Source organism: Pelophylax lessonae, assembly GCF_965119305.1.
Source record: "Pelophylax lessonae genome assembly, chromosome: 2".
Taxonomy (NCBI): Eukaryota; Metazoa; Chordata; class Amphibia; order Anura; family Ranidae; genus Pelophylax; species Pelophylax lessonae.
Window position 1 is genome coordinate 319,795,967 of NC_138769.1, and position 23,758 is coordinate 319,819,724.

General features: G+C 45.5%; 1 protein-coding gene across 1 annotated transcript in view; it reads left to right on the forward strand.

Annotated features, from left to right (window-relative positions):
- Positions 1 to 6,570: 6,570 nt before the first annotated feature.
- Positions 6,571 to 23,758, forward strand: part of ARID1A (AT-rich interaction domain 1A) — a 258,375-nt gene continuing 241,187 nt past the window's right edge. Inside the window, exon 1 of the mRNA XM_082245747.1 lies at positions 6,571 to 8,166. Coding sequence (XP_082101873.1) covers positions 7,495 to 8,166 — 672 coding nt within the window. The 5' untranslated portion in view covers positions 6,571 to 7,494. The remainder of the gene's footprint in view (positions 8,167 to 23,758) is intronic.

Genomic DNA, 23,758 nt, shown 5'->3' on the forward strand with positions numbered 1-23,758 from the left:
TAGGGACCATATATGGTATCTTCTTGTAGGAGCAGCTTGTTTGAATGAACAATCAACTAATGAACCTGAACGCTTTCAACTGCATACATAGGTTTATCTGTGGCAGGTTCACACACAGAATGGACATGGCAATGAATAAGCGACACCTCTAAGTCGTGAAACGCGTCGGCCTTTGTGTCCTGCACTGACAGTGTGATGTTTCCAGTTTGCCTATTTGTTTGATGTGGAATAAATATACTCCAATTTTGATTTACATCGGAGTGCGGTCATCTCTTTTTGCTTCATAGCATCCAGAGCATGCCAAACATACTCAAAGAACTGGGATGTTTTCAGCTTCCAGGAATTGTGTACAGATCCTTGCAACATGGGGCCGTGCATTATCATGCTGCAACATGAGGTGATGGTCGTGGATGAATAGTACAACAATGGGCCTCAGGATCTTGTTACGGTATCTCTGTACATTCAAAATGCCATCAATAAAATGCACCTGTGTTCATTGTCCATACCATACGTCTGCCCATACCATACCTCACCACCACCATGGGCCACTCGATTCACAACGTTGACATCAGCAAACCACTCACCCACATGACGCCATACACACTGTCTGCCATCTGCCCTGTACATTGAAAACTGGGATTTATCCGTGAAGAGAACACCACTCCAAAGTGCCAGACTCCATCGAATGTGAGCATTTGCCCACTCAAGTCGGTTATGATAACGAACTGCATTCAGGTCGAGACCCCGATGAGGACCATGAGCATACAGATGAACTTCCCTGAGACGGTTTCTGACAGTTTGTGCAAAAATTCTTTGGTTATGCAAACCGATTGGTGCAGCAGCTGTCCAGGTAGCTGGTCTCAGATGATCTTTGAGGTGAAGATGCTGGGTGTGGAGGTCCTGGGCTGGTGTGGTTACACGTGATCTGCATTTGTGAGGCCGGTTGGATGTACTGCCAAATTCTCTGAAAAGCCTTTGGATATGGCTTATGCAAGAGAAATGAACATTCAATTCACGGGTAACAGCTCTGGTGGACATTCCTGAAGTCAGCATGCCAACTGCACGCTCCCTCAAAACGTGTGACATCTGTGGCCTTGTGCTGTGTGATAAAACTGCACATTTTAGAGTGGCCTTTTATTGTGGCCAGCCTTAACACACCTGTGCAATATTCATGCTGTCTAACCAGCATCTTGATATGCCACACCTGTGAGGTGGATGGATTATCTTGGCAAATTAGAAGTGCTCACTAAGGGTCCTTTCACACGGGCTTTCCGCCCCGCGGACTTTGTTTTGCTCAGCGGGAATCAATCTGCTGATCCCCTCTGAGCAGGCAGATGACAGGTCTTTGTAGGGACTGACCTGTCAGATCCCTGCTCTCCTCTATGGACGATCGGATGAAAACGGACCACCTGTCCATTTTCATCTGATCCAACCCTCCAGACGGATGGAAAATAGGGTTTCCATCCATCTGGATTTCACGGACAGGATGGGATTGGAGAGCAGCGGGTGTCGACAGACATGTCACCGCTGACATCCGCTGCTCCAAAGAGGTACGTTGAGCATCCGATCAGGTCCGCCTGAAAAAACTGACAGGCGGACCTGAGCGGAAAGCCCGTGTGAAAGGGGCCTAACACAGATTTAGACAGATTTGTGAACAATATTTGAGAGAAATTGGCCTTTTGTGTACATAGAAAAAAGTCTTCGATCTTTGAGTTCAGCTCATGAAAAATGGGGGCAAAAACAAAAGTGTTGCACTTATAATTTTGTTCAGTGTACTTAATAGAGTCCATGTGTAAGAGTCCAAGTGAAACACAATGCTGTAACTTCCGGTGCTCAATAATATCTCAGGTGTCACCACGGTGATATCCTCCACCAAATAGTAAAATTTTGAACTCACCAGAACAATATGCTGTCTAAATTATAGGACAGCGAACATGCAATAGTATTATTGTGATATCTCTCTGGAAGTGGTGTGAATGGCAGAGCTTTATGCGCTCCCACGCTTTTAAAACGATGGCATAACACAGGGTATTCAAGCAGATCATGAAGGATAATCACCAAGCATGAGAAAAAAATCTCATAGTGTAGTATTTATTAAAAGAAAATGGTACAATTAAAATTAAAACACTGACTCACTGAACTAAACGTCAGTATTTAAAGTAATAAAACGGAGTACTGGTACAAATCCATAAACAAGGTCCATAGAGTGCAACACAACTGGTGCAGATAATGGTAATGCACTTACTGTGAAAGCTGCCAAAACTAAAATTAGGATGGGGGCTGGACCTCAGAAGTATATCTCAGCTCAGATTGAGGCCTTAAAGTGGTTGTAAACCCCTACATATATCTAGTGAAGGGACTGGTCTCAGGTGATGCACAGAGATTAAACAAATCATCCTACATAGGTTGTACCTGTTTACCTATAGCTGTCTTTCCCCTATATTCATTCAAAGTGCAGAATTTACACAGGATCTCTAAGCTCTGAAAAGAACTGGGCAGAGAGCTAAAGTTACATCAGTGAGGAGAGCTCTGAGAGCTGATTGGAGGGAAGTGACACTCCCACTTCACACAGCACACAGGAGCAGAGCTGGGAATGTCAATCTCCTGGAGCTCCCTCCCCTGTCACCATTTTTCTCTTGGTGTCAGGAAAATTTGTCAGAGGTGATTAATGCTGATGGCAGAGGAACGAAAGCCGCAAACAGAAATTACACACAGTGCCCTGGATTGAGACAAGTACACACTATAGAGGGAAATGATTTGTTTATATTGCATGGCAGAGGTGTACAGCCCCTTTAACTCCATTGTATCATTGTAATCAGCCAATTCTTTTCTATACGCCTGTATCCTTTATGGACCTACTTCACATATACTCATTGTACTTGTTTATACTAAAGGTCAAATGCTCTATATAGCTGTTGCTTTTAATTATCTTTTTGTAAAAGAAAAAACACAGGCAGCATGCTAGTCTGATTCATTGGAAAGAGGGGAGCTTCTGATTTTCCTTTTTTATTTGCATAGAATTCTAGTTCCTCTAATACAGAGTTGTGGTTACTCATTTATATCATTGTTAGCACAATTAATATTTTACACCAGGGGCCTCCAAACTTTCTACACAAAGGGCCAGTTTATTATCCTTCAGAATTAGGGGGGCCGAACTATGGCCTGCAGGAGTAGAAAATGTCCTGGTTTCGGTAACAATGTCTCATTATTGGTGTGTCAGTGAGAGGAATAGCACCCCATCATTGGTGGCAGTAGAAGGAATAGTGTCCCATCATTGGTCTCAGTGGGAGGAATAGCACCCCATTTTTGGTGTCAGTGGGAAAAATAGCATTCTATCGCCGGTGCCAGTGGGAGGAATAGCGCTCTCAACAATGGTGTCAGTGAGAGAAATATCGGCCCATCGTTGGGGTCAGTGAGAGGAATAGTGCCCCATCACTGTTGTCAGTGGGAGGAATAGCGCCCCATCCCTATTGTCAATGAGAGAAATAGTGCCCCATCACTGCTGTTAGTGAGAGGAATAGCGCCCCATCGGTTCCAGTGGCAGGAATAGCGCCCCAATGTTGGTTCCAGTGGGAGGAATAGCGCCTTATCGTAGGTGCCAGTGGGAGGAATAGTGCCCCATCGCTGGTGCCAGTGTGAGGAATAGTGTCCCATCATTGGTGCCAGTGGGAGGGATAGCGCCCCTTCATTGGTGCCAGTGGGAGGAATAGCGCCCCTTCTTTGGTGCCAGTGGGAGGAATAGTGCCCCATCGTTGGTGCTAGTGGGAGGAATAGTGCCCCATCGTTAGTGCCAGTGAGAAGAATAGTGCCCCATTTTTAGTGCCCCATCATTGGTATTAGTGGGAGGAATAGCACCTCATCATTGGCATTAGTGGGAGGAATAGCGCCCCATCATTGGTATTAGTGGGAGGAATAGCGCCCCATCATTGGTATCGGTGTGAGGAATAGCACCCCATCATTGGTATTGGTGAAAGTGGGAGGAATAGCGCTGCATTGTTGGTGCCAGTGGAAGGAATAGTTCCCCATCATTGGTGCCAGTGGGAGGGATAGCGCCCTTTTGTTGGTGCCAGTGGGAGGAATATTGCCCCATTGTTAGTGCCAGTGGGAGGAACAGCGCCCCATTGTTGGTGCCAGTGGAAGGAACAGTGCCCCATTGTTGGTGCCAGTGGGAGGAACAGCGCGCCATTGTTGGTGCCAGTGGGAGGAATAGCGCCCCATTGTTGGTGTCAGTGGGAGGAATAGTGCCCAATCATTGGTGTCAGTGGGAGGAATAGTGCCCCATCATTGGTATAGTTGGGAGGAATAGTTCCCCATCATTGGTGTCAGTGGGAGGAATAGTGCCCCATCATTGGTAACGGTGGGAGGAATAGTGTCCCATCATTGGTGTCAGTGGGAGGAATAGTGCCCCATCATTGGTAACGGTGGGAGGAATAGTGCCCCATTATTGGTATCAGTGGGAGGAATAGTGCCCCATCATTGGTAACGGTGGGAGGAATAGTGTCCCATCATTGGTGCCAGTGGGAGGAATAGCACCCCATCATTGCTGCCAGTGAGAGGAGTAGCACTCCATCATTGGTGCCAGTGGGAGGAATAGCACCCCATCATTGGTGTCAGTGGGAGGAATAGCGCCCCATCATTGATAATGGTGTGAGGAATAGTGTCCCATCATTGGTGCCAGTGGGAGGAATAGCACCCCATCATTGCTGCCAGTGGGAGGAGTAGCACCCCATCATTGGTGCCAGTGGGAGGAATAGCACCCCATCATTGGTGTCAGTGGGAGGAATAGCGCCCCATCATTGGTAATGGTGGGAGGAATAGCACCCCATCATTGGTATCAGTGGGAGGAATAGTGCCCCATCATTGGTAACGGTGGGAGGAATATTGTCCCATCATTGGGGTCAGTGGGAGGAATAGCACCCCATCATTGGTGCCAGTGGGAGGAATAGCACCCCATCATTGCTGCCAGTGGGAGGAATAGCACCCCATCATTGGTGCCAGTGGGAGGAATAGCACCCCATCATTGGTGTCAGTGGGAGGAATAGCGCCCCGTCATTGGTGTCAGTGGGAGGGATAGCGTCCCGTCATTGGTGTCAGTGGGAGGGATAGCGTCCCGTCATTGGTGCCAGTGGGAGGAATAGCACCCCATCATTGGTGTCAGTGGGAGGAATAGCGCCCCGTCATTGGTGTCAGTGGGAGGGATAGCGTCCCGTCATTGGTGCCAGTGGGAGGAATAGCACCCCATCATTGGTGTCAGTGGGAGGAATAGCGCCCCGTCATTGGTGTCAGTGGGAGGGATAGCGTCCCGTCATTGGTGTCAGTGGGAGGGATAGCGTCCCGTCATTGGTGTCAGTGGGAGGGATAGCGCCCCGTCGTTGGTGTCAGTGGGAGGGATAGCGCCCCGTCATTGGTGTCAGTGGGAGGGATAGCGCCCCGTCATTGATGTCAGTGGGAGGATAGCGCCCCGTCATTGGTGTCAGTGGGAGGGATAGTGCCCCATTGTTAATGTCACTAGATAATGCCTAAAGGGCCAGATAAAGGTAAGCAAAGGGAGAACATTGTTTACACTATTTCAGATTCTATACAGAAAACACACAATAGGAAGCACTGCTGGATAAAGTGACCTTGCCAGTGTGCTGTTATTGACCAGCATTGGTGATATTAGTGGCCACTCAATGGGATATATAACACCCCCTATAATAAAAAGGCACTTTTCAAAAACTCATATTTATTTCTAGCTTAAATCAAGTCTCCAAATTACTTATTTTTATTTTAAATAATAAAAGAAAATGAATTTGAGATGTCTGCTGTAATAATAGGTTCAGGCAAACAAGGCATATGCCTTGCCTTTGCAGACACATGTCAGCAGTGTGTACACAGCGCGCGCTGCCTCTGTAGTCTGTAGACAGACGTGAGAGCTCTCCTGTCCACTAGCGCGGCCCTCTTGATTCTCCTGGCAGCCAATGCCTCCTCCCTCCTTTGTCTAGAGACCTATTTACCCGCCCCTGCTCACTGCTGCCACCGCTCCACTCCGGGTTTTGCACGCAGCTCTGGCAGCCCCGGTGCATTGTGGGCCACCCGGTCAGTCAGTGCGCTTGAGAATGAGGGTCCGGGCAACACAAGGGCCCCTCCCCCCCGGAGCTCTGGCTTTTCTTTGTGCCTGCGTCTGGGGTCAGAGGGGAGCTGTGATATGCCTTGAAAACGAGTAGCTATTTGGCCTCTGGGGGGTGCAGTACGCCGTTACTAGGCGTATGCAGAACGTTCGTTTTTTTTTATAGAAAAATGTAATTAGGTTAGTGCTGAGAAGGAAGTTACTGTATAACCGTGTGTATTTACATTGAACAAAAAGCGCGCCTTGTGCTGTGGTTGCGCGTCGACATGAGGTACCGAACATGTACACATATGTTCCTCCACACATAACCTGCACACACTAGCGGCAGGCTAACACAACGAGCTCAGGCTGGAGGACACACACCTTGTGACGTCCTCGCGTTCTCAGACGCCCTACGACGTCACGTGATGCAGCTCCCTCCGGGTTCCCGCGCTCCTCCCCGGGTCTTACTGCCTTAATTTGCCTTTCATGTCGGCTCATAAGAGACAGTCGGAGAACTCCAGGCCCTAACTCCACGTCCAGGTCTTAGTGTCCGGCGCTTAGCTTTCCTCGCTGATACGGCTCATTCTCTGTGATCCCTCGCTCCCCCCTTTTAGCATTGTATTGGCCCTACCTGTGCCTGACTCCAGATTCCGGGCTTTGCGGAGCCCGAGAAAGCGTTAATCCTGCCATCTTGAATCCAGCTCCGTGTTTCCCCCTATCTGTGCCAATCTGAAAGCGCTTCATCCTTGTGACCCGGCTCCCACTTTTCCCCGTTCTGCCATCCCCACCAATGTAAGAGACCGACCCATATCCGGGTTTTGCAGCCGCCGCTGCTCTATGCATGCTTCGGGGCTGTGCTCATCTTGTACCCAGAACATGGAGGCACCATGCAGCTCCCACCTATAATGCACCTCACGGGTATTGCCTGTGCCATGACTGTGTATGAGATATCCTAGTCCGGGTTTTTCCCCCTTCCAGAAGGCCGGTCACAGATCTGGTTCCAGTTTTTGTGTGTGATCCAGTTCCGGGACTTGCAGCATCTCTTTCCCCCCTTCAGCCTCAGAGCAGCCATCCAGCGTCCGGCTTTTGCGTCCCGTCCACGGATCCGGTCCGGTTTTTTCCTCTGTGTGTATGATTCTTGTGCAGGAAGCTGCCAGCCCCGGCTCCCTCCTCGTGCTCCACTATCCGGGTCTTGCGGCCTCATCCTCCCCCAGTCCAGGATACCCAGCTCCGCACTTTGCGGCCTGTCTCTCCTCCTCCTCTCTCGGTAAAATGGCCTCTCCTCCTCCTCTCCACCGCCTCGTGTCCGACTAAGCGGCTCCCCCCCTCCCCTCCTGTCCGAACCTAGCCCGACACCCCGGGGGGGGAGGCCACCTCCATCCCGTCTTTCCTCACAGCGCTTCATGGCCGCCCAGGTAGCCCCGGCCTCCGGCCCCAGCCTTGGGGGAACCCCGCCCGCCGCCACCGGTCCCGAATTAAAGAAGAGCCCCGGGGACCCACCTCCGTCTTCGGTCGAGTCTCAAGCCGAGGCCCCGGCTCCGGCCTCAACGGACTCTGAGTCGCCCGAGGCGGCCAACGGCACCCGAGCGACGTCGGCCTCTTCGCTTCAGGAGACCGGAGATGCGCCCGCGGCCTCCGCCGCCTCCTCGCACCCGCCCGGTGGATTCAGCTTCTCCTCGTACAACCGAGGGGTGTTTCAGCCCGGCCTCGGCCTGGACTACGCGCCTCCCAACGAGGCCTACAACTCCTATACGGCCTACCCAAATCGGGCCTACCAACCGGGCTACCCCCCGCCTCGCCCTACCGCTTCCACAGGAAAACCCCCGGCTCCGGCCTACCCTCCCCCTCCTCCTCGGTTCGGACCCGCGCAGCCGGCAGCTGCCACCCCGACCCTGAACCAGCTCCTCACCGCCCCCAGCCCCGGACGGGGGTATCCGGCCTACCCGGGAGGAGACTACTCGGAGCAGCACAAAGGACCCGAGGGCTATGCAGCCGGCTGGGCCGCAGGTCAGAGAGGGGTCCATCCGCCCGGGAGCCCTGGAAGCAGCGGACAGGCCATACCCAGGACGTCTCAGGTAATCATCTAACGCGGGTATACGGGGCTCTATGGGCGATGAGGATAATGGTGGTTGGGGGGGAGGGGGAGTCCTACTAACTGCCATGTGAGCACATCTCTGCCTGATTATTGTCTACACGATCCGGGCTTGTTTTGTCCCCGGGACAGGATCTGCATCACATTGTGCAAAGGGTGGGGGGGTTGATGATCACCATTGTGTAAATGGGGGGGCCCATCGATGGCTGGGCGTTGCGGTCCCTCCAAGAGGCTCACAATTGGGGCAAAAAAAGGCCATCATGGCACCGCTAAAAGAGGAAGGTTGTAGGTAAGGAAGTGAGAGCAATGTTGTGCGAGGGTCAGGCAGTGTGAAGGAGAGGTTAGATAGACAATGAGATCGCCACTGTGTACAGGGCCTCACCAGGCCATCTCCCCATTGCTTTGTGACTGCTGCTGGGCCAACAAGGAAAAGTACCATTGTGATGATCAGAGGGCCAATATCTGTTGACAATTGGGTATTCCTAGTACAGGAGGAGTTATTGATGTTTGGAGGGAATATATGTAGCTTGACATTTAAACACTGGGGATGGGGGAGTTGTATTACCTTGCTACATAAAGAGATGTGAGAGTCAATGTAGGTGACATTGTATGTAGCGTGTGAACACTATAGCAGGAAATCAGACGCTCAACTAAGTTTCAGAAGGAACCTCTATTGTGTGAGAACATTGGTACCCTAACACACCATGTGCATCCTCTCCTCCCAACTGCATTGTGAAATGTGCCTGTCCCTATTCTGATCATTCAGGGATACCAGCCACTCATGCAGGTAGCTTGATTTAATTGTATTTTGATGTAAACCTTTTTAGAGGTCATTCTGCATGATAAAAATTTGGTTTTCCAAGTGCTGTATCATAGTTGTTTTTTAAACCCTAAAAAGCAGGCTTTACATGTTTTGACTGGCTTTGTAAAGTGTACATTTTTGTATCTTGCCTTGTCTTGGTGACCATGTCTGACAGTTGTCCCGGGAGTCAGGTTTTTTTCTTTCCTGTGCCACATTGCAATGTAGGGCAGAACAGACTGGAGGCCCTTTTTATTAGAGAGTACCCATAGCAAGTAACTTTCCTTTGTACATAATCACGAAGAAATAGATGAGTAACAGCAGGTTGGTTCTGTATTCTACATCATGATTTGAGGATATGAAGAATGACTCCCAATGTTTACGTTTGTGCAGTCTCCTGCAACAGTGCATGTTACTTTTATGTTTATATTATACAGGTGATAATATAACCCCCCCCCCCCAAACCACACTATATAGTAGCTCTACCTCCCAGCTAAAACAATTGTGGTTAAAGACACTAAATTTGATTCAGTTTTGTAAACACTTTGGTTCTTGTTCACACCACAAAAATATCCCCTAGATCTGTTCCAGATGCCTTTTCTGCATGCATGTTTTAAAACATTTTTTTTTTTAAATGCATTTCTGCATGCATTCCATAGGGTTTTTTTTTTCTCCGCTATACTGGGTCCAGTGCATTGTTGATGCTTTTTAACTTGCCACATTCCAGTACAGTTCTGTGCAGGAAAAAAACAGCATGTTGTACTTTATTTTTTATTTTTTGGGAACTATAGAGCATTGGAACACACTGCACTGGTGTGAACTATGCCATTGGAACCTGTATAACCTACTTTCCATGCGATTTTTTTGATGCAGAAAAACACTGCATGTAGTTTAAACGGGCCCCTACAGTTTCTATTTCTTCCCCCCCCCCCCTCCTTTAATCAGAGTAGGGGTTGCAGAAATGCATTGTAGCAACAAATATGTAGCAGGATCTAATGATTTGTATGTTTGGAAGAATTGTTACCACTTGCCAAGCAGCCGCCATACTTATATGGCGGCAAGTCGGCTATGTCCCACGAAACTACGTACCTTTACGTAGTTTTGCGGGACAGCTAGTGGGGGGCGATGTCTGCCCGGCACCCACGATCACTCTCTGTAAAGACAGAACGGCAGTCTGCTGATGTAAACACAAATACACAATGTTAACAGGCGCTTGATCACATATCGAACCAAAAGTCCATAGAGTTAAGTCATTAATGGCACAGGGGGAGAAAAGGTCCATGTAGGGCAGCCATCCAGAAACCAAAAGCCAGGGGTTCCACAGGCTCCTCTGTTCGTCTTTGCTGAAACACGGCAGACCGCTGTTCTGTCAGTAGTGAACACAGGGATCCTGTGTTCCTCTTATTTAGGAACACAGGTCTCTGTTCATCCAGCAAGCCCACCTCCCCCAAAGTTAGAAAGCACCCCCTAGGGACACATTTCACCCTTTGATCACCCCTGGTGTTAACCCCTTCCCTGCCAGTGTCATTAGTACAGTAACAGTGCATATTTTTAGCACTGATTACTCTAGTAATGTCACTGGTCCACCCAAAAATGTCAGGTTTCCGATCTCTCCGCCGCAGTCCTGCTAAAAATTGTTGATCGCCACCATTACTAGTAAAATAAATAAATGCCATAAATCTTTCCCCTAGTTTGTAGACACAACTTTTGCGCATACCAATCAATTTACACTTATTGGGATTTTTTTGCCAAAAATATGTAGCAGGATCTTGGCCTAAAATGATGAAACAATTAGATTTTTAATTTTTTATTTATTTGAAATGTTTTATAGCAGAAAGTAAAAAATAGTTGTTTTTCTTTTTTTCAGAATTTTCACTTTTTTTGTTTATAGCGCAAAAAATAAAAATCAGAGGAGATCAAATACCACCATAAGAAAGCACTATTTGTGGGAAAAAAAGGACATCAATTTTATTTGGGTACAGCGTCGCACGACCGCACAATTGTCAGTTAAAGTAATGCTGTGCCGTATCGCGGTAAATGGCCTGGTCATTAAGGGGGTAAAACCTTCCGGTCCAGAAGTGGTAAATTAAAGGATTTAAACAAACCAGATTATTTTGGCTTTTAAATTATACCTAGTAGTTTTAAATTTGGTGCTGATGTATGTAGTGACTTCTGTAATAAGCACCCTTGCTGCACATTTTGGGTTCATCAATTTTTTTGTGTACAGTTTTTGATAACGAGCTTGTTCTTATAAATCCAAATAAAATGTCAGTCCTAAAAGGAAAAATACATGTGTGGGAAGATTTACAATGAACTTTAATTCCATTGGCTGATAACCTTTCATAGGTGTTTTGCACAGTGTACAGCACCAATCCTGTCAATCTGTCAACAAAGCATTCCCTTGTACTAATGTTTCTGAATATTAAAATAACTTCAAGTAGGCAAAAGATCCCGATAACAAGTTATCATTACAGGGCAAATTTTAGTCATTTTTTTATATGGCAAACTTGGCTAAAAAAAATCAATTCAATCTATCAAAAACAGTTTTTGACTGGTTCAGTGATATGTTTGTGTGTTTTTTTTTTTTTTTTTTTGTTTTTCTTTTTCTGTTTGGTCTTCTTTGCATTACAGGTATATTTTGAGACTGGCTGAAATTTGCCTTGTGCGTTGCCAGAATTAGGGGTTGTTAAATGACCGACTGCTGCAATCTCTTAGTTTGGTTACACATGAAATGCAGTATCTCACAAAAGTGAGTACACCCTCACTTTTTTTTTTCTTTTCATGTGACAACACTGAAGAAATGACACTGCTATAATGTAAAGTAGTGAGTGTACAGATTGGATAACAGTCTAAATTTGCTGTCCCCCTCAAAAAACCCAACACACAGCCATTAATGTCTAAACCACTGGCAACAAAAGGGAGTACACCTCTAAGTGAAAATGTCGGAAATGGGTCACACTAGCCATTGTCCCTTCCCGGTGTCATGTGACTCGTTAGTGTTACAAGTTTTCAGGTGTGAATGGGGAGCAGGTGTGTTACATTTTGGTGTTATCGCTCTCACTCTCATACTGGTCACTGGAAGTTCAACATGGCACCTCATGGCAAAGAACTTTGAGGATCTAAAAAAAAAAAAATGGTTGCTCTACATAAAGATGGCAGCTATAAGAAAATTGCCAAGACCCTGAAACTGAGCTGCAGTACGGTGGCCAAGACCACACAGTGGTTGAACAGGCCTCGCCATGGTCGACCAAAGAAGTTGAGTGCATGTGCATAGTTTGAAGACACCCCTGCTGTAGAGGTTGAAGGGGGGGGGGCAGCCTGTCAGTGCTTAGACCATACGCCGCACATTGCATCAAATTGGTCTGCATGCTTGTCATCCCAGAAGGAAGCCTCTTCTAAAGATGAACAAGACCCCACAAACAGTTTGAAGACAAGCAGACTAAGGACATGGATTACTGGAACCATGTCCTGTGGTCTGAGACCAAGATTAAACGTATTTGGTTCAGATGGTGTAAAGCGTGTGGCAGCAACCAGGTGAGGAGTACAGACAAGTGTCTTGCCTCTACAGTCAAGCATGGTGGTGGGAGTGTCATGGTCTAGGGTGGCATGAGTGCTGCTGGCACTGGGGAGCTACAGTTCATTGATGGAACCATGAATGCCAACATGTACTGTGACATATTGAAGCACAGCATTAGTATAGCACTTGGCAAACGTCACAATGCTAGATATCAAACTGCAGCTTTCATATGTGTAACTGCAGTTCTTGTGTATCCAGAATAAAATCACATATTCAAAATAAGTTTGCTGTTATTTTGACAATGTTGGGGCATTTTATAGGATCACTTTTCTAATATTTACAAACATATGCTTCTCTACTCCCAACCACCCGCCATTTTTAAAAAAAAAAATTTAAGTTGCTATTATTAGTAGTAATCATCGAAATATTGGTATCATGCTAAGTGCGTCTTTTATTATGGCACATCATAGTAGCTAAAGCAAAAACTATTTTCTTTGCGTTCAAGATGCCACTTCTATATTTTGCCTTTTAAAGGCTACACACATGGAATACATGTAAGGAAGCTATTTTACCTGTAAAGATGTAAATTTGCTGTCAATACTGTTTTGTTTGTTTACACAGAGCATCTACATAGCCCTATCTGACAGGGAATGAGACCTGATTTTCTCTGCTGCAGTTCAGGAACATGTATAGCTTTCCTCCCTCTACCTGTGAATAACCATGGAAAGGGGAAGAAGAAAACTGAGTACTTCATCTAAGCATCACTCTGATCTCTCCTATCAGCATGTTCCTTGCACTGCAGTACAACCGATTGTCTCCTTATGCTGCTTTTCCCTTTCCCTAATCTAAGGTCTACTGTACAAGGACTTCCAAGATGCTAATGCAAAATATAGATTCTAGCACTACTTTTAAAGGAAATACACTTAAAGTTGTATAAATATAAAAGACATTTAATTCAGTTCCAACTGTAACGAGAAAAAAATGCTAGCTTTCTGGCTCCATATCATCTGTGTGATCTGATCTTAGTACAGAACATCTGATCTACATAGTTATTCCATATCTATCCCTATGGAAAGTATCACACTAAATTAGCAGGAGGGCCAGGTTAATACATTTTCAAAGGCAGAAAGTAACAAAAACCTTTTTTTTCTCTTACAACTTTCAGAAAATGCTGTACTTTCTGTATCCATAACATATACAAGGTTTTTTTTTTTTGTTACCGTGATATTGACTATCACCCTTTCGTCAAAATTAAATTCTGTTAGAAATCACAAAGCAGTAGAATTGGTGAGGCCAGGTGGAAAGTAGGGAACATGATTTTGTCAGTTAATGGTTGTAAACCCGTACGTATACCCATTGAATCGACTATCTTTTGGTGATACACAGATGAAACAGGATCCTCCTACATAAGTTGTATCTGTCTATCTGCAGCCTGCTCCTCTACATTTGTTCAAAGTACTTAATTTAGAATTTATAAGCTTGTCTGAGAGTTCCGAAAAGGGGGGTGGAGAGCTGAAGCTACACTCTGCAGAGCTCAGTGAGGAGAGCTCTGAGAGCTGATTGGAGGCAAGGGGTAGGAACAGAGCTGAGGCTGTCACCATATTTCCATTGGTGTCAGGAAAATTTGCCAGACGTGACTTATGCTTACAGCAGAGGAACGAAGCAACAGACAGAAATTACACTTAATTGCTCAGGTACGCTAGAGGGATATGCTTTGCTCATATTTCATGTCTGAGGTTCACAACCACGTTAATGTTCTAATAGATGACAGCCTAGGAGACTACACCTTCAAAACAAGTCATTGTTGACAAATTCTAATTTTTATTTCTCTACCCTGGCAAGTTCTTTTTAGCCCCTGTTCACATTGGCGTGATTTGACATGTCAAAACACATGACAACGGCACTGTCCTAATCGGTGGGATGCCGACTTTGCGGCGCCCCACTGATTTCCAAAAGTAGTTCCTGCACTACTTTTGGTGACTTCGGGGGCTATTTTTAAATAGACATCTGTGCAAGAACCCGCACAATGTCATTCAAATTGCCCCCCGCGCTCCCCTGAATGCGGGTTTGAAATTTTGCGAGTTCAGCTGAAGTCATTTAGTAAGGGTTTACTTCTACATTTCAATTGCCAATGCATGGCATGTATTCTAAACAAGCTTTTATTGAAGAAAAAATACTTTTTTTATCGTTTTGTTGTAGCTTAGCACTGCAGATCTCCATGGCTTTTTTTTTTTTTTTTTGTAGTTCCGTTCTATATGCATGTGCTGCACAGATGGCTGCGTGGCAATTCTCAGGACAGGTCTCCTTGTGGTGACAACAGTGGATCATGCCTGTAAAGGTTATGTTGTAACGGCCGCTTATGCCTCATTTCCACTGAGCGGAATGGTTCGGGTCGGTACAGTTTGGAAGGGTTAGAATGGTCCGGTCTATTCAGGTGAGCGTTTCCACTGCAAGTCGGGCCACCAGGGACCATGCAGGGTTTACACCAAATGAGGTGTTTGTTTTGCGCTTTCATTTGACGTGAGCATTGACGTTTTCCTGTCCACCAATCAGATTCGTGTGACGCCAGTAGCTCCGCCCTAACCATACCGTACCATTTCCTATGGCCCTACATCTGAAGCAGGACCAGGAATGGTGCAGCTTGGTTCGGTTGTATGGGCCACTTTCATAATGGAAAAACTCAAATTAGCCTATCGCACCGAACTGAACCGATCCGCTCAGTGGAAACGAGGCATTAGTCTCCAGTGAAAGCCTTTATGACTGGTTGATGCTACAGAATTGTCGCCCTATAACTGCAAATGCCTGAACAAAGGAGGAGCTTCATGACTGGATCACCAAGATTTATTTAATGAAACCTGCAGATGTAAAACTATTTTGGTGATTGGTTTTGCATATATTTTAAACCACAAGACTGGGCAAGTAAATGCCAGTTTAATCTGTTAAATGTTGGGTACATCTCAAAGGACAGTTGATGGTAATTGGGAATAAGGTTGCATACATTATATTTTGGCTCAAAGTTTTATCTGATCAAAATTCTGATTTGCACAGTGTATTGAAATATAAACCCGGAATAATAGTTGCTGCCTATTAAAGCTGTCAGTCAAGTTTTCTTTGTGGTCAATGTGTATTGTGATGCATTGATGTTTTGTACTGAATGGCACATGCATGTGACAATGCAGAAGCATGGGTGAGACAGTTGTCACCCTATAACCAGGGCTACCTAAACAAGGACCTTAATGGTGGGATTGCCATGTTTACCATTTCTAATTGGTATGCAAAGAAAAAAAAAAAAAAAAAAAATGTTAAAACTGTTAACGTGGTAAAGCTTATATAAAATGTTGGTGATTACACTTAGATCTACTTTTAAGGACCCTTTGAAAATGGACAGGCTGCTTTAGTCTATGAACAGATTCATGTTGTGTACAGAGACGTGTGAATGAACGCAAACATGTTTAAGAAACAATAGTTGGGGGAAACATTTTTTTGGCCAGAGCTAAAGAAAATTAAAGTGTGTGGGGTGGCAGTGCTCCCCCTTTATTGATTTGTAAAATGAGCAATGTGGATTGGCTGTATAAAGAATTCTGAGGTACTTGACTAGAGGCACATGTCCTTATTTCCCTAATATAGATTTTTAGCTAAAATTTATTCTGAACCCTGGGAGTACTGCAACATCTATATCAGGGGTATGGAGCCTATGACTCGTGAGCCAGATGTGGCTCTTTTGATAGCTGCATCTGGCTTGCAGACAAATAGTCTCCTTCTAGGAGTATATAATTATTAGCCCCGAGTCAAGTCCATGCCTGCGAGCTGCGGCCACACTGGTTTGCTAGTATGCCACTTGCCATCTAGCAACCAGTGATGTCACATGACGTCAGCGTCACGTGACAGCGGGAGAGCAAAGGCAATGGTCAAATTCCTCCTCCGCTCCTAAATTCCACCCACCACAGGCCACATCCCTCTTCTCCAGGTGGCAGCGCGGGCTCAGCGTAGAGCCGAGGGAGGTCCTGAAGCGACAGATCAGTCAGTCACCCTTGTCTAAAGTAACTGTAAATTACTCTTTCAGAAAGAGTATTTGCAATTACTAAGTTGACAGGGAAGCACAGAAAGAAAAAAATTCTAGGCTATCCTGCACCTTTTTTACAGTGGGATTTTTTAATAACCTTTCCCCCAGACATTGACATTTTGGCACATATGGGCTACACATCCACTTTCTGTTTGCGCTAAGGTTATTTCTCCTTTCCATTGTCATGCCCTGCAAATCGCACTAGTGTGAACAGGGGAAGTCAACTTTAATATTTCAGCTCCTTTAACCACTTCAGCCCTGGAAGGTTTTACCCCCCCCCCCCCTCTTAATGACCAGGCCATTTTTTTGCAATTCGTCACTGCATTACTTAAAGGTTCCTGACCCCTGAAATATAGTGTATGGCTCTCACGGAATTACATTTGAAAATGTGTGGTGTTCGTGGCTCTCAGCCAAAAAGGTTCCTGATCTATATGATAGGGTACAGTAACTGCCAATTATTTATATGGGAACAACTTAAAATAGAAGTTCACGCAAAACCTAACAAACGCTGCTCTGCCACATTCTAAACTTAATCTATCTAACCCTGTAAAGCAAAAATCGCTGTACTTGCTGAGACCAGACCGGCTGAAAAAATAGCAAGACCTGAAGCTCCAGTAAAGCCTAGTACACACGCATAGATTTTCCGATGACCGGTCGTCCGTCTTTTGTCCAGAGTGGTGTTTTGTTGGTTGGAATGTGCCTACACTGCACTGGACTTTTGTCGACCGACAAAATTCTACTTCAGAAGTGATGTCATGTGTTGGTTTGCTTTCTTTGTGTTCTTTCGTCTCTGAGCATGCCCAGTCTTGCTCATAAGATTTTTCCCTGTCAATCTGTACTGACTGCACGAAAATCGGCCGTGTTTGGCGGAGGACAAAAATTTTATAGCCTGCACACCAGACTTTTTTCGGCTGAAAAGTCGGAGCCGGTTGTCGGAAGCATCATACTAACAAGCCAAAAATCGGTCGTCGGACGAAAATTCCCTGCTGAATTTCGACGCGTGTGTACAAAGCTTGAGTGATGTATGGGTACGTTGCAACTTGCCTCTTGGTTTTTGGGCGTGCTGTGATTGGCCACAGCATGAGTCTGTCAGCAAGTTAGTCAATGAGTTTGGCTGTATACCTGCTGATCAGCTGTGGCCAGTCGGCAAGATTCTGTGAGCACAAGCAGCACATACACTTTAACCCCTTGATTGCCCTGTTACTCTGCCAGTGTCAGTACAGTGACCATGTACATTATTATCACTATTAGTGTCAGTAGTTGGTGTCCCTCCCAGTCAGTGTTGGCGCCAGATGCCTGCGACTCTTAACACAGCCACACTAGAAGTTGCTGAATACCGCCATTGCTAGTATAGTGTCTATACAGATCCATATCTTGATCAGGACTATACTAGTGTCCCCAAAATGCGGTTTGGTTTTTCCAAAAACATGTAGCAGAATACATTTTGGCCTAAATTTATGAAGATGTCTTTGATTTTATTGGCTGTGTTTTTTTTAACTGTAGAAAGCATGTGTCAAATTTTTTTCGTGGGTTTTTTTTTTTTTTTTTTTTTTTCAATAATAAAGAGAAGAAAGGTGGTGATCAAATGCCACCAAAAGGAGGAAGCTCTTTTTTGAAAGAAATAATCTAAATTTAATTTGGGTACAGCTTTGCATCATGACTGTGCCAGTTGGGTAGCACAGTACTACATAGCAAAAAAAACTGCCATAGTCACGGTCATGAAGGGGGTAAAACCTTCCAGTGGTTAAGAACTATAATTCTTTCATCCTGTACTTTTGGCCTTGCCATGTGAACTGTTTTAATTGTGATAGTTGATAAAGTAGAAAGATGGTGTTCTAAATTAACCACTTGCTGACCGCTTACTTTATATAAACGTCGGCAGAGTGGCTCTCCCAGGCAAAGTCACGTATCGGTACGTCACTTGCCTGGGAGGAGCTAGGGGGCGAGCCGTCCGTCCCTCTGCCTGCAATGATCAGAGATTGGGATCCTGCTATATAGGATTGCATATCTCTATGATCATTTCAAAATCATTTCCTCTCTCTTCCAGAACCTATGTAACTATGCATATTCCATAGCTGTAGCATTTCTCTAGAAGCGGGAAATCGCTGTAGCAGACATGTCTACTTCAGAGGATGCTTTCTCTTTTTTTTTCTCAAATGATTAAAGAGGAGCTCCAGGTTCCATCAGGAAAAATTAGGTCAGCAGCTACAAACCTTTTTAATATGACGCCTGTCCGGGGATCCTGCAATATCCTCACCCAAGCTGATTCAACTTCAGGCACTTTCACCTGTAGTAAGGCTAACAAAGTGAAGCCTTGTGGCTTCACAGCTGGCTTCCTACTGCGCACGAGTTGTACTGCCCCTTGTGAATGGTTCTGTAGTCTTCTGGGACCTGTGATGTGTTCCCAAAGACTGCAGGGGAATAAGGGGGCCAAGCTGCCTCAGGTCGCCGTGGTGTTCTGGGCTGAAAGTGGGAACAGGTACCTATAAAATTGCCAAATGTGGCAGTGGATAGGGGGGGGGGGGTTGGGGGGGAAGGTAGCAAACAAGTGGAGCTTCCCCTTTTTGTCTGGAACTCCGCTTTAAAAGCACTCTTCTAATCGAAGAGGTGGAGAGTGTTACCACCCTGCCACCTCATCTTTTCGGAGAATGCTTTGTATTGGAGAGTGCAAAACATTTTCTGCATCTCACCCATGCTGATTGGTTGACTACTTCTGTTCAAAATACAGCAGGGCAGCTGCTTAGGACTGAATACTGCAGCAAGGGTAGCAGTGTTTACTTTAGTGAATTCCAGCTTCTAGCGCAGGGGTGCCAAACTTTAATCGCAGGGCACATCAGCATTATATTGATTGCCCTCAGTCGGTTGTGTCTGTAATACTATATGCAGTATCTCCCATAAGTGAGTACACCCTCACATTTTTGTAAATATTTTATTATCTTTTCATGTGACAACACTGAAGAAATAACACTTTGCTACAATGTAAAGTAGTGAGTGTACAGCTTGTATACAGTGTAAATTTGCTGTCCCCCCTCAAAATATCTCCACACACAGCCATAAATGTCTAAAACACTGGCAACAAAAGTGAGTACACCCCTAAGTTAAAATGTCCAAATTGGGCCCAAAGTATCAATTCTTTGTGTGGCCGCCATTATTTACCATCCAAACCTTCAGTTTTGAGGATGCCCCACAGATGCTCAATAGGGTTTAGGTCTGGAGACATGCTTGGCCAGTTCATCACCTTTTTTTATCCTCAGCTTCTTTAGCAAGGCAGTGCTCATCTTGGAGGTGTGTTTGGGGTCGTTATGTTGGAATACTGCCCTGAGGCCCAGTCTACGAAGTGAGGGGGTAATGCTCTGCTTCAGTATGTCACAGTACATGTTGGCATTCATGGTTCCCTCAATGAACTGTAGCTACCCAGTGCTAGCAGCGCTCATGCAGCCCCAGACCATGACACTCCCACCACCATTCTTGACTGTAGGCAAGACACACTTGTCTTCGTACTCACCTGGTTGCCGCCACACATTTAAAACCATCTGAATCAAATACGTTTATCTTGGATTACTGGAACCGTGTCCTGTGGTCTGACGAGACCATGTCCTTAGTCCGCTTGTCTTCAGCAAACTATTTTGCGGGCTTTCTTTTTAGAAGATGCGCGCCCCCCCCCCCCTTCAACCTTTTTAGCAATGCTGGCAGCACTCATACGTCTTATTTCCCAAAGACAACCTCAGTATAGGACGCTTAGCATGTGCATTCAACTCCTTTTGGCTGGTCTGTTCTGAGTGGAACCTGTCCTGTTAAACCGTTGTATGGTCTTGGCCACTGTGCTGCAGCTCAGTTTCAGGGTCTTGGCAATCTCATAATAGCCTAGGTCACCTTAATATGTAGAGCAACAATTCTTTTTTTTTTTTTTTTCAGATCCTCAGAGTTCTTTGCCATGAGGTGCCATGGTGAACTTCCAGTGACCAGTATGAGAGAGTGAGAGCGATCACACCAAATTTAACACACCTGCTCCCCATTCACACCTGTAACACTAACGAGTCACATGGCACCAGGGAAGGAAAATGGCTAATTGGGTCCAATTTGGACATGTTCACTTAGGAGTGTACTGACTTTTGTTGCCAGCGGTTTAGACATTAATGGCTGTGTTGAGTTATTTTGAGAGGACAGCAAATTGACACTATTATACAAGCTGTACATTGACTGCTTTACACTGTAGCAAAGTGTAATTTCTTTAGTGTTGTCACATGAAAAGATATAATTTAAATGTGAGGGGTGTACTCCTGTGAGGTACTGTACTTTTTTTTTTTTTTTTTGTTTTTACTCTCCCAGTATAGGTGTAGGAACTACCACACAGCTCCCCCCCCCCCCCCAAACAAAAAATTATATCTAGGCTTTGACAGAATAACTTGGAAGCTGATTGGTTGCTATGGACAGCTGCACCAGATTCTGTGTGCACCAGTTTTAGTAACCCCCCCCCCCCCCTTTTGAGTGTGACTGTTCCAGATCAGTGGAAAGTATTGTGGCCAGACCCAGCCTAAGCCCCCGTTCACACTAAGGCGACCTGTGAGGCGACCTGGTCGCCTCACAGGTTGCCGTAGGTCGCCTTCCATAGGGAAGCTGCGGACCCGTTCTAATAGGAGAGACACAAGTCGCTCTGACTTAGAAAAAGGGTCCGGAGCTTCTTTGGGGCGACCCGGAGGCGACCGCCATAGACTTCAATGTTATGAAGTCCGTGGCGGCCACTCCGAGGTTGCGACCTCGGAGGTCGCCACCCGTAGTCGGATCGCCCCAGTGTGAACGGGGCCTTAGAACTAGAATTTTAGAAAAGTAGCAATATAGAATAAATATTTTCTCAAAATGTTTGTTTATGCTTAAGAAAATTTTGCAAACCACAGCTATTCTCAAAACTCACTCGCAGACTTCTTACATATGAACTTTTATGCTGTAAAAGGTTCAGCTTCGCTGTCCTAAGTCTTCTAAGATGGGTACAATTCAGGTAATTTGAGCTAAAATTCTGGGTAGCCTGCCAGGATGGCCTTTTTACTAGGCACATCTGTTATAGGGTGAAAACCCTACCCTACCTGGGTGGTGCAACTTTTCTGTGTGGCCCGAAGCTACTGTTAACTTTTAGATCATGGGTAGACAGCCACAGTGGCTCTGAGGGGAGACAGGAAGATTGAAGCAGACCTCCAGAGTAAATAAGATGCATGCCACTACACATAAGTTAAGGTGTGTGTGGGGTGCTGTAGTCTAAAGAGACAGAAAAACTGATTTTTTTTTTTTTGGACAAGTTCATGTTTAAAAAAAAATGCGTAACGCATGTAAAAAAATTGTGCTTTTTTTTTTTTTTTTTTTGCCTTTTTAGATAGCCTGCAGAGCATTGCACCCACAATCCAAAGATTATGGTTGTGATGCAGGGCTCCAGCGGACTCTTAACCACTTGCCGACTGCCTAAAGCCGATCTACGTCGGCAGTCAGCCCCTCACAGGCAAAGTGACGTAGGGCTACGTCACTAGCTTGTGAGGGTCTAGGGAGCGAGCGCGCGCCCCCGCGTGGTCACGGACCCCCCCCCCCGCGCGTGTGACCGGCGGACCCGATGTCCGCCGGTCACTTGGCGATCGGCGGGGGAGAGGGAGAGTGTCAGGCAGCTTGTGTAAACAAGCTGCCTGTCATTCTCCTTGCTGTTAGGATACTGATCACTCGGATCTAGTATGTAGATCCGTTGATCAGTGTCCATACAGCTCAAGCCCCAGCCAATCACAGTAGAAAGCACGCCCCTAGGGATACACACAGCCCCTCCCTCCCAAATAAAGTTAACCCCTTCACTACCAGTGTATTTTTACAGTAACAGTGCATATATATAGCACTGATTACTGTAGAAATGTCACTGGTAACCCCAAAAGTGTCAAATGTCAGTCAAGGGTCCGATCTGTCCGCCCCAATGTCGCAGTACCGCAAAAAAAATCGCAGATCGCCGCCATTACACGTTAAAAAAAAAATGACAGAAATCTTTCCCTTTGTTAGTAAACGCGATAACTTTTGCGCAAACCAATCAAAATACGCTTTTTGCGATTTTTTTTTTTTTTTTTTTTTTTTTTTTTTTTTTTTTTTTTTTTTTTTTTTTTTTTTTTACCAAACATAGGTAGCATAAAACAAATTGGCCGAAAAAGTAAAAAAATTTTGATTTTTAAATTTTTTTTTTTGGGGAATTTCATATAAAAAAATGTGAAAAATATTGCTATTTTTGCAAAATTGACGCTCTTTTTTTGTTTATAGCGCGTGATCAAAAAATCGCACAGGTGATCAAATACCACCAAAAGAAAGCTCTGTTTGTGGGAAAAAAAGGACGCCAAATTTGTTTAGGTACAGCGTCGCACGACCGCGCAATTGTCCGTTAAAGTCACGCAGTGCCGAATCGCAAAATACCCCCTGGTCGGAATGGGGGTAAAATCTTCCGAGGCTTAAGTGGTTAAGATGTGCGCCTGTATCTCATACGGGCAGGCAGTTTACTTGAGAGCAAAAAGAATCCATGAACTATGAAAGCGATCAGCGTCCTCACAGTTCATTGAAGAACTACAAACTGTCGGCAACAGTGGCTAACTAGTTGGAGTTCAGTCACAGAAAACTGTGAATGCATGATGCAGCTGTGTGGGTGGAGCCCTGCACAGATGTATTTTCAAAAAGTGACAGCGGTGGTGGGAAGAGGATCACCTGCCCGCTGTCAGAGCAGGGGAGATCTGCAGAATAGGCGGCAGGAGCTGGAACATGTGGGTTTTTTTGTAAAAAATTTGTTTGAAGCTGTCTTCTCTGATGCTCCCTTTTATTGTCAATTTATCTGTTGATAGCACAGAGCTCTAGGAGGCAATCTGCACATGCTCAGTTTGGTGTGTATTGCTACAGGTTTTTTTTTTTTTTTTTTTGGGTGCATGTGTTTGGCACAGGGCCAATTGGCACTGTCCAGACAGAGGGTCAGAGGTCCTTGCAGCCTCATAGGACAATCGGGGAATGAAAACTCCTACAAGCTTTAACCAGTGCTCGGTGAGGCACTGATAGCAGTCACAAGACTGCTGTATACTGCTGATGAGAAAAGGTATTTAGCAGTTTTTTTACTAAAAAAAACCCCTTTTTTTATGTACTTTGAACTTGATAGAAGCGTTGATAACTTCAGAAAGAGGGTGCATTCACATCTGCGAATG